The 12,146-nt window shown below is 42.6% G+C and overlaps 1 protein-coding gene across 1 annotated transcript; it reads right to left on the bottom strand.

Moving 5' to 3' along the window:
- Positions 1–3,219: 3,219 nt before the first annotated feature.
- Positions 3,220–6,237, bottom strand: TSC22D2 (TSC22 domain family member 2; the record flags this gene model as incomplete). The annotated part of the gene is given in 1 exon segment (XM_064491928.1): positions 3,220–6,237. A coding segment is annotated over 1 exon segment (1,957 nt), but the record flags the coding sequence as incomplete, so codon positions are not given.
- Between the last annotated feature and the right edge of the window lie 5,909 nt (positions 6,238–12,146).

Here is a 12,146-nt window from a genome sequence, read left to right as displayed (position 1 = left end):
AAAGATATCTGCCATTAAAGGATCCTTACAATCAGGTTTTCAACAGTCTTTTGGTTGCAGTTGACAGTTCACAATTGCTGCCATTCATAAGAGTTCCTGGAATGTGGCCTACAGAGTTCACACTGGTCAGCTATCTATGGAAAATGATCTGTACTGTGTTCCTTTTCCAAAAGGGCCAGTAATATTCTGCACCTCCCCCAATTTACCAAAATGAAGCCTGTTAAGCGTGTAGGTAGTTTAAACATATTTTGTAATATTCACTATAAAATTGTTTATGCATTTTTAAATATATTTTCAACCATTATTATATCCCTCAGTTTACACAAAATCAATTTGAAGAATCTCAAAAACTGACCATAAGCTAGAATGATATATAAACTGTACCTTAATTAATAATATAGGGTCAAAAGGCAATTCTCTTACTTTGTATATACAACCATCAGCTCTTTTAAAGTTATGATAGTATATAAGGTATGATTCAAATAAACGGTCTCAAAACAAGCCAACAGAGATCCTTGTATTAGGTAACGGAGCCAAAATCACAAGATAGCGTTTTCAATATATCAACCTAAACCACCTCAATCATTTTTGTTAATCTTTCATTTTTCTTCATTTTCTCAAAGAAATAGACTGCGTTTACTAACATCTTAACATTTTAAAAAAGGCTAACATCTTTTTTTTTTTTTACAAATATTTCCCAAGGAGCTGAAACTTGTCAACCTATTCACAAAATTTAAGTCATAATTACTCAAAGCTTCCTACTCCAATGAGTTTTATTTTACATTTGAATGACTGCAAATAAAACTGTATGAAGATTTTAATTTAAGAAGGCAACCTATAATCACCATATTAAAATCATGATTTTGTTAGTACTGTCTCCTCAAAAGTACTCATCTCAGTAATTCAAACATACGCCTAGAAAAACTGTGTTATTTAATTTCAAGCATACAGCTTTAAAATGCTCTCTCTTTTACAAAGGTTTTCCATTAAAAAACAAACAAAAAAACCCCAAACTATTTCTACTTAATGGATTCATTCCTTCACCAGGTATGTAGGTCGAGTGTCAAAACAGTCAAATGTGTAAGATTACATCTTGGAAACTAGCATGTTAAATTAAAAACCAATGAAAGACTGTAACAAAAATTAGAAATGCACATTTGATAAGCAAGGCAAATTTTAAAAGACTAGGTGAGGGAGGAAAGTGCCACACTTAAAATAGGACTACACACACATAAAAACCCCTGCACTGGATTAACTGTTGCAATTGATAAGAACACTGATACAGTAGTATCTGTAGTTCAAATAGTCACATGTTTGGAAATGAGACTCTTGAAATTATCAACTCTTAATAAGGTGAGAAATAAATGTATCTTTGAGGTCATACCCTAAAGAATACATCCCAGAGTTTCCATTTATCAACACATCTCTCTGCTTCATGCCATATCATCACATTTAAGTTCTGGGGAATATAACTACAAATGCTGTAAACTGAGAGAGGTGTTAAAGAGGAGAGAAAACACCTTCCTCATTTATAGGTGTGCATGTTTTTGGGGTGGGGAAGGGTTGGGAAACCAGTCATTTTTTTGGAGAGATACGGGGGCAGTGTACAACAGGAACAGAGAGGTAAGCAAATGGTTATTTACAAATCCATCAGAAAAAAATGGCTTCTGGCAGCTAGAAAAGGGAAGATGCCTATTGATTATTACCAAATGTGAACAAATAAACTCAATCTGCATTTCAGGTGTGCCCCTATGTGTGAAAAGTGAAATATGGCAGAAAATGTAGAGGGATTTTCCTGAGTGGCTTGTGGAATCAGTTTTCTTTACTTGGTAGTCCCATCCATATAAAATTTCTCAATGACTAGCTAGCTGAGCTCACTTATGGACACGTGGTATTCTCTAAGAGTTCTCAAATGGAAGAAAGACTCCCCACAAGCAAGTCACCTACAAAAAAAGATGAACTTTGAATTACAAAAAGCAGAGACGATGAATTTCAGTGAGCATTTTTCAAACCAACAGAAGTATATAACAAAAATATAAAGCTAATTAGAAATGAAAAGTTAAGAAAAGAATGTGAAGGAACTCAGAAGAAAATAGGAAGAAAAAGCTTTAACAGGTCTCATTGTATTCTACATACCAATTATTCTAGAAACATAAAAAAATAGTTCTGATCTTTTAACACAGCTAAAATTAACTTCTCTCCAAACAAAACCTCGGCAAATAAATTTCTAACTGTAAAGTACCTAAATCTTTCACTGCAATTTTTAAATGTAATTTTTGGTAACAAGTCAGTTTTTAAAAATTTGCATCACATTATGCCAAATTTTCTGTGACATTTCCTCAAAACCACTTAAAATCCTAAATAAACTATAACCAAACATCAACTATTGTAGAATTGGTACGGCAATACAGCAATTTGCACTTAAACTATTTAAAAAGCTTCCCTTTAATAGAGGGAGCCAATTGTTGACGTTTATCTTTTACTATAAAATTACTCTAATTTCACGAACTACAAAGTCTCTTATCTCTCCTATAGTAAAAAGACTGATGGACGATAAGAAAATCTTTCCAATACATTTTTTTGCTTTAAAAAATGTATCTTAAAGAAGTCACTGGGTAGCCTCCTGACCTTCTGTCCTCTTTTATTAAAGGGCTGAATGAAGATACGCTCTTCAAAGCTGGATCTGACATTTCACCATTATCTCTCCAGCCTTTCCAGATACACTGGAATAGACACCTTACATGGCTCTCTACTAGGGGGTTTTCTGGTTTTCCAGAATGGGAAATATCTAACCAATTTTATATCTCAGTCTCAAAACTCACACTGAGAAGACATTCTGCCATTAAGTGTTCAAGTGTGATTGATATCTAAGAAAGAGACAATCCTATGGGGCATAACCTACTACCTACCACTTCTAAATTGAGAGGATTAAGCTAAAATCCACCCTTTTGAAAAAATAATGTTGCATTCCTATCCAACTTTAGTGCTTTTAAACAACTATGACAAGACCAATTCTCTCATTACACACTTTTTTTAACATCAGTGATCTAAAACTAATGTCGTTTTAAGAACTGATAAATCAATTTTACTAAACAGACTAATTTTTATATTTAGAAATACTAAAGGGCGCAGTTTGAAAAAAGACTCTCCCAGAGCTGCATTCTAAACTACAACGTATGGCCAAGCATTTCTATCAAATATTTCAAATAAGATTTCCATACCTGTCTTCATCACCATCAACAGGAATAGCTATGCTGAATACAGATGTGGCGAGACTGTTCATAGGTGTTAACTGAAGGGGGTTTGCCAGGGCATCTGCAACAGGAGGCTTCACAACAGGCTTATTTTCAGCAATGAGAGAAAGTGGTGGTTGAGGTAGGGGTTCTGATTTTCTTCTAGTATCGTCAACTGGCCCGACTAAAGGCTGGGTCTGAGTCTGAAACTGGCTTAGGTCAGACTGCGGTAGACTCGTCGGTGCGCTGGCGATGCCTGGCGCTAAGGGCAGCCCAGCGTGCTGGATTATGCTGCCGCTCCTGCTGACTGGCGGGTGGCTGCTCAGCTGCTGCGACTGGGCCAGAGGCGCGGGTACATTTGGCATAGTAACAGAAGTGGTAGACACACTAGGCACGCTGGGAGCGGGCGCGGCTGCAGGCACGTTGGGAACTCCGGGCACCATGGCGTGAGGGCCCCCAGGCACCGCCGACGGCGCGCCACTGCCACCCATCTGCGGCGGAGGCGCAAGCTGGGGCGGCCCAGCCCCGGCAGGAACAAGGCCCGGGGGCACTGCGCCTCCCACGGCCGCCGGGGGCACTCCGGCCAGCTGACCGGGCGCGGCCGGTCCGCCCGGCGCGGGGCTTGGCCCCGGGGCCACGGCTTCGCCCGGCAGGGGAGGCGCGCCCATCATCTGCGCGCCCGCGGAAGAGGCGTTCTGGCCGGGGCCCACGGGGAGGCTGGCCGCCGCAGCGAGGCCCGCTCCGGCGCCTGTGGACGAGGGCTGCGCCGGGCTGGGCGGCTGCAGCCCGGCCACGTGCGGCTGCAAGTACTCACTCTGGCCCGCGGGCTGGACGGGAAGTAGATGGCCTGGCGGAATCTGAGGCTGGGGATACGCGAACTGCTGGGGCGGCGGCGCGCCAGAAGCGCCGACGGCCGGGCTGGGCTGCGCCAAGGTTACATTCGTCAGCGGCAGGGCCTGTCCGTTGGGCCCCTGGGGGACGACAGCCGGCCCGGCGCCTTGGGGCTGGCTGGGCGGCGGGGCTGCCATCATCTGCGGCTGCCCGCCCGCGGCTCCCGGGAACGGCGGCGGCGGAGCGGAGCTCGGAGCCACAGCCCCACCTACGGGCGGCGGCGGCGGCTGCGGCTGCCCAACGCCAAAACTCTGCGGCGGGGCCGGAGAGGGCTGGCTCATCTTCTCCGACGGGGGCAGCTGTGACACAGCAGTCAAGGAACTGTCAGTTCCCGAGTCGGGACCGTGCGCCCCCGGCATGGAGGCCACCACCACCACCACCGACCCTCCGGTGGCGCCCAGACCACTGTCCCGATCCGCAGTCTGGTCAAAAGTATTGCTGTGCCTAATGCAATCCCCGGACCGAGTCAGGACGCTGCTGTCGGAATCCCGCTCGTAGTATTCCATACACGTCCATCGGCCGCGTCTATAGGGCTCCCCGCTCCCGTGGTCCAGCTTGATCACACGAAAACGGGAACTACAAGTGGTGGGGGGCTGCGATGGGGCGGCAGTCCCTGGCCCGGAGGAGGGGCCTGCGACCGGAGGGGCGCCAGGAGCCCCCGAAGAGGGGGCCGAGGTGGCGGCCGCCGCCAGGGTACTGGCCAGGGCCCCAGCCACGCTCCGAGCCGAAACGGCTCCTCCTCCATTGGCGGGAGCGGCTGCCGCGGCCGCCAGCTGCCCATCTAGGAGGAGATTTGGGGAGACGGTCCCGGGAGTCTCCGCATCCCCAACATTGTTGAGCGTCTCTTCAGAGGAGCTGCGCTCGCAGACCTCCTCGGGGCCGTAATCCGTGGCCCGAGATACGTCGAATATCTCGGAGGACACGTCCTCTGTGCGTGACTCGTCCGGGTCGTCCAGGCTCTCGGTGTCCTCGGTGATGCTAGTGGCCACCTGGGCCGTGGTGACACTGGTGATCTGGAAGCAGCTCTTCTTCTTGGCCGGCATCTTGGACATGGTGAGGAAGGCTGGAGGGCAGAGAGGCACGCCGGCTCCTCTGCGATCTTGCCGGAAACCAGGAAGGGCAGGGCACGGTCCCCCAAAGACAAAGTCCGAGTCCGCGCTGGGCTCTGAGGCCCGCCGCTGGAAGAGTCACGGGCTAATCTGGGTGCCGGTCCCTCGGTGAGACATCCTCCTCCTGTTTCCTTCTCGGTGTTGGTCTCTTCGGCTCAGCCCCCGTCTCACTCACGCGGCGGCTCCGCCTTCCTTCTCGCTTCCCGCAGCCGCGGCGCCTCAATTCAATCCCCTCAGTGGCGGCGAGAGCGCGATCTCAGGGGCGGGTCGGCTGCTGCTTCCTCCCGTCTCTGGGCCACCGTGGTCAGTCCAGCTCGGCGCTCGGCGCGGTCAGCAGGCCTTGACTGGGGGTGGGAGTGGGAGGGCGAAGGGGAGGAGGAGGAGGCGGCGGCGGCGGCGGCGTGAGGGGCGGTGCTGCCCCGCTCCAGCTCCTTGAGCCAGCGCCGGCGTCAGCTCCGGGCTTTCGGACGCCGAGGGAAGAAGGAGTGGCGAGTCCGGAGCCGGGGATTCCTGATTCAGCCAAGAGCTGGCGGAGCTTTGGCGCAGGCGGGCGGCCCTCCCTCCCCGGCTCTAGCCGGAGCTCAGCCCCAGGGACATGTCGACTGTCTCTGGCGGAAACCCGCTCCGGGGGAGGGGAAAGCCGGCTCGGTCCTCCTCTCACAGGGGGAGCCACCCCCGCGGGCCGGCGAGCGGCGGCGGCGGTCTCGGCCTCCCCTCGCGGCTCTTGAGAGAGTGAGGGGCGGCGGCCAGCTGGACGGTGAGCGGCGGCGCTCCGGCTGTGTGATGTAGCGGCGATAGCTTCTTCGGCTCCTCCTCAGTGCGCCCAGTTCGCAGGCCCTGGAGAAACTGAAATTCAAACTGCTGAAGCGGCGGCTGCAGCTCCCTCCCCTCGGCCAAGATGGGGCTGAAATGGCCGCGCCAGGGATGCTGGGAGGAGCAGCAGCCCCGCTGCCGCCGCCGCTGCTGACTAAAATGCCGCCGCTGCCGCAGCCGCCGCCAGCGCCGCAGCCGCCGCCGTTCCGTGACGCACCGGCGTCGTGACGTCACTGCACCGCCCCTCCGGTTTCCTGCAGAGTTTCGCGTGGAGGCTGGGGGGGCGGTAGGCGGGGCTATAGGTTAAAAAAGGGGAGCGGTTTCTTTTTTATTTAAAAATTTTTTAAATTTAAATTTTGCTCTGTAGCTCTTTGAAGAGTTGAGGAGCGAAAGACTTACATTCCAAGCCTAGAGAAGCTTACAACCGAGCCAATCGAGTGTTTTTGTATCGGTTTGTTCCAAGACACTGGGAGACTGGAGGTCATGTGCTTGCTGTGTCTAATGTTTAGCAAAATCTCAGTGCAACGAGGCGATAGGAATGGGGGTTGGTGGGATTTAGCTAGGATAAAGAGGGAGACGGCTGGAGGAACGGAATCACTTAAAAAGTCTTTACTGAAAACAAGTGTTATCCTCTATAGTCAGAGGAGTGAAATGTTGAGAAAAATGGGGATGATTAACCAAGAATAGCAAGCCAGACTGAGTCAGAAAAAGGATCTTTAAGCCAGAAATTCTGTCTCCAACAATGGCATCGGGAGATGGTTACTTGCCCTGGGTGAGGTCAGTTTAAAAAAAGACTAGAGGTTACCAACATATTCCTAATTTTCCTGTATTTGTTGTGATTCCAGCATCGAAGAGTTCATTTAAACATCTTGAGACTGTTTTTACTTTCAGCACGAAATCAGCTTATGGGTTCCATAAATGTAGAACCTACTGCGTTAAATAGCTGTAGTTCTTTCTTTTGTTTATTCTAAAGCTCTTAGTTGGAGCCAGAGTGTTAGATGGTTTGGATTGGGCCACGAACAATCAGAAGTTAGGAAGCACCCTTTCCTATCCAGAAAGCAGCTATGAAAGTACTAGAGAATTTATCATCATTTAGTTACTTTCTGGTGGAAAAAGTGGTAAGGTCATTCTTTTAAACAGAAAAATGAGGAGGGCAGCTCTTGAACTTTGACATATTAATACATCATCTAGGTAAAATCTAAGCTGTCTTGATAGAAATCAAATTTTCATATCTATTACAGGTTTAGCAGTCATATGATGACTGACATAAATCAGTTAATCATTGTATTCAGTTCTCTAATCTTTGAAGAATAGAAATACTTTTTATCCCAAAAGATGTTTTGATAATTAAAATTTACAGAGAATTTTTTAGGTCCTTAATTGTAAATAATGTACTGAGGTACATCATTAACCTTAGTAGAAACCATGTCCTCCAAACCCAAGTGACTGAGGTTAGGATGTGAAATAAGAGCACATACTAACACCCCTGTTCCTTAAGGGGGTGGGAGAGAGTAAAGGAACAAAGTGTAACATCATACTGTTATAGTGGCAGAGATGGCTAATGGAATGCTTTATTTCTAAATCTGTGATTTCAGTAATTATTGGAGACAGTTTTCCATCAGTAAGTTAGATCAACTGGTTACATCCAGTATGAACTTATAAAAGGTTAATTTCAGTTTGGATTAATTTACCAGACTGTTAAAAGTGGTGATCAGTGGGTGATGTTGAGTGTGCGGCTTTTGGAAAAATAAACATTGTATGCCTGCTTGTCCCATTACATTATCTTATTACATAAACTTCTTGATTACTTGTTATGATACTCTTAAATCATCACACATTTAAAGGAAAAATCTTAAAGTAATCTGTAAGATCATTTCTCCTGAAAGAACCTGTAAAGCATTTATTATGAAATGAAAGTGATGACAAAGATAATTTAGAAGAGATCTGTAAGTGGTCTATATTTCTGGTAAGGATGAGGCTAAAAATGTTAAAAGACTTCTCAGCAAAAAATAAGATTTATAAAGTTAAAATGTTTTGTTTATATGTTTAAGGATTTGTGTGTGTTTGAACTAATAACATAGTTCTCTTGAGAGTAAAGTTTCCAAAAGCTTTAAAGGCCCTAGATTCTTTTATAAATTTTCTCTTTAAAAATGAGAGTAATTTATTGCATAAAATTTCTATGAAAAAATGATAAGAATTCTGGTTGTTGCAGATAAGTGTGAAATCACTTTATAGAGGACAAAAAATCATATCTATCATCAAACTACAAAAAGCTATGTAATCTCTTAAGATTACACAAAAGATTAAAAGCTTTCATGTAACTAATTAAAATGATAGAAACAGGATATACGTGCAAGTATGTTTGCTTTATGTGTGGAGAGTTCATAGGAAGTAACTTGGTAGCCTAACTCCCTGGATCTGGGGAGATCCCTCAATTCTCAAACCTCCAGACTAGGGATCTTAACGCAACTATCTAGCTCTGTGCCTGTACACAGAAACTGTAGGTGGAAACTGTGGGAATCCTTGATTACTGCTCCAGAACCTCCAACTTGACTGTTCTATTTCCTCAAAGGCTTAATTTGAAGCAGTATATGGGAAGTACATTTAGGACGAACAATGCATGGGGAAAAAATGACTTAGAAACTAAGGACTGTTTCCACTGATTGGAAAAAACAAAACAAAGCAAGAAACAACTGCTGCAGCAAGGTCTTTTCATCATCTGAGAGCATCATACCCCCAAATTCTACTAGGTCATTATCTAATCATATCAGTTACCAGATGAAAAATTATTTCACAGTCACAAGATTCTGGAATGTTGACAGATACTCAAGAAAACCTCCCCCCTCCCCCAATGACTGAATATTATATTTAAAATAGTAATGGTACATTAATCTCAGCACTCTGGTATAGAGAAAACAAAATCAAACTTTCAGTGAAAAATGAAGCAACTGCCTAGGTGAAGAGAAGCAACGTTTTAGAATTAATACTATCAGTCAGACGGTGACATTTATTGAGCACTCCCTTGTGTGCTTTAGTAACTGGACAGCCTGTATCCCAGCCAACAAGTTTTTCTGGGATTTAGAAATCACTTATGTTTATTTTCCATATTTTTTATCACTAAATTGTTAGAAAAATACAAAATGTTGGACTAGTTTTCAGGCGCCAAAAATCATTTGCTGGAAATAAATATCAGTTGTCTAAACAAGTAGCACTTACTACTATGATTTTCCTAGGTTTCCATTTCTGGAACAATATCTTATTAATAAGCCCTTGCAGTGAGGCCATTGTGTAATATCATCCAAAAAGGAAAAAAAAAATGCAATCAAAGAGGACTAAGGCTAATAAAATTCCTTGAATACTTTTATAAAGAAAAACATAATCTGATTGAGATGTACAAACTTTGCTTGAGATTGAAATGTGTAAAATTTTCACATTTGAAGAAAAGTTCTGTTAGATACTCTTCTAGAGTTTGATATACTATGAAACAATGTCTTTTTTTAATACTGAAGATTTCCTTGAATCCCAAAGACCTTTGAAGTTCAGAAAAAATAAAGCAATTTGGTGGAAGAAAGGGGTGCATTTTCAACCAATGATAAATATAATGTCCTATTAAGGCCTATTTTCTTTTATTATGGAATTAATTCAGATACTTAAGTATTAGTTCTGTGGTTTTGAAATCTAGCTTAAATGATGCAGTGTAGGACAACTATAGTAGAAAAATCTATTAATGATTATATTACTTTTTTAAAAAAGAACATTTATGTGACCACTTGGGATAAAATTAAAGAAATCTACATTGCCTAATTGGGGAGAACTTGAGATCAAGAGTAAGCTCCAGTTTTACTATAAACTTGTTTTTTGACTGCTAAAAAGTCTAATAACCCCTCGGTTTCCCTACTACTACAAAGAAGCAACCTTATGCTAAAAGGATGTTAAACTATCAATCCTAGTTAGTACTATAACCCAGAAGTCTGGAAATCGGCCATTCTTTAATGGATGGAAAAAGGTAACACGTGGCAGTGTTTTGGCATCTTTGCAAGGATAACAACTCAATGTGATACTATCGGCAGTAATATTGTTAAAACAACTTGTTAATTAAAAAGGAAAGTTACTAGGTGTACATGATTTTATGAAGAAGCCATATTCTGTCATAGATGAAATAGTTATTTACAGACATCCAATGGCATATCCTTTGGTAAGGTAAGTCATCATCATCTATTCTGTCCTTCCTGTGTATATGAATTTGGTGTATGCACAGATGTGATTACATATCATTTCAAGTGATGACATACCTGTAATTTTAAGTTGTAAATCTTACACTATAAAAGAACATTGAAAGACATCACCAATTTCTAGACTTCTGCGTTATAGTTTCCTTTGTATGTTACTATTATCATTTTATAAAGTTAAAAAATGTGTTGAGTGTAGAAACTTGTATAAACTTTATTTGGACATGAAGGATGGTCTAAGTGTTCTTGACTAATAATCTGATCATTCTAACCTAGCTGATTGGACTACTTTTAATTCATAGGAATGAAGGTTTGAAAGGCATAGATAAAATCTTGACTACTTTGTATTTGAAGTTATGTTTTAATTCAAAAATAGCTAGTTCTTTAGTCACTGGAAACAACACACTTTTAACATTTAACTTTAGAGTGCTTGAAATCCTACTTTGACAGCATTCACAGTCATTAAAAGCTCAACTCACGATCCATGTTTGCACAAGGATTTGAGTGTTACTTAAAATGTCCATGTAATGAGCTGCTTCTCTGCAAATTAATACTCACTTCCCTTCCCCATCTGTAACTTGGGATCTTTGGAGAAGAGGGGGAATAGAGGCAAAATACAAAATCAAGATGAAATGTTAGCCATAGGGTCATTCCAGTTGTGGCCATCAAATCCCTAATGAATAATAACAATAGTATTAACTATGACACCCATTTTGTGGCATTTACCTACTTTTAAACTAGATACAAATATATTTTCATCTTCAAATATTTAGAATATTTTCTCCGTCTTCACCCTATTTTTTTCTGGATTTTGATACTAATTTTTCTTTTTTGCATATTGCATATATTTATTCACCAACTTATCTAATTCTAGATATTTGGCTTATAACTATTTCATTCTTACTTGCTTTATAGATACTCCATCAATACAATGGTTCTACCCTCTAAGGAAAAAAAATCAACCCCTCCCACAAAAATGCATATTTTCAAGAAAGAGAAATTATGTGCTAATGATTTATTCACATTATCCAAGTATTCTCTACTGAATTTCTTTCAGCTGAACTACTGTGTTTAAAGTAATTTTGAAAATAATTTTGATTTTTAATATTTCATTTGAAATATTTTATTTTGGTGTAAGGAAAAAAATCTCCTAGTAGCACTGACCTTATATTTTGAACAAACAGCTTTAACTATCTGTTTGTTCCTTCATTCAAATATATTTAGAAATCTACAATGTGCTGGCCTCTTTGCTAGACTTGAGGAAAACAGTTATGAACTAGACAAGCTAAGGTAAGCCCCTGTTCTAGTAGGTCTTATATTTTGGTAGGGGGACAGATACCAAATTTTCAAAATGTTTGTAATTTCAGATACTCATAAGTGTTAAGGAGAAACAAAACAATAATGGAAGGTCAGGGCAAGGGCGCCTGAGGAAAGGCTCTTTGCGGCAAACTCGCTGTCAGTAGCTAGAGTTTAAGGAAGAAAGATAGGTGCAGACAATGGCCCTGAGGTAAAAACCAGGCTGTGGTGGGGAGGGAGATACGGGCATCTGAGGAGCAGAGGCCAAGTAAAAACATTTGTATTTTTTTTTTTTTTAATGTGAAGGGAAGCCACAGGAGGGTTATAAGCAGAGGATTAACATGATCTGATTTACATTTAAGAAGAAACCTTTTTGTTTTCTTAACCTCTCATAGTTTAGAATATGTTGTGTGTTATGTTTAGACAGATCTAAAGTTCTCATAGTATAGTCAAAGCTAAGTTTCTTTCTATTGGGCTATAATATTGCATCGTACCAAAATGGTAGAGATAGCTAACAATCTCCATGACATTTCTCATACAGAGATTTAATACCTTTATATAAAGCAAAACAATTG

The sequence above is a fragment of the Camelus dromedarius genome, chromosome 2 (assembly GCF_036321535.1).
Source record: "Camelus dromedarius isolate mCamDro1 chromosome 2, mCamDro1.pat, whole genome shotgun sequence".
Taxonomy (NCBI): domain Eukaryota; kingdom Metazoa; phylum Chordata; class Mammalia; order Artiodactyla; family Camelidae; genus Camelus; species Camelus dromedarius.
This window is presented reverse-complemented; position numbering and strand designations above follow the sequence as displayed.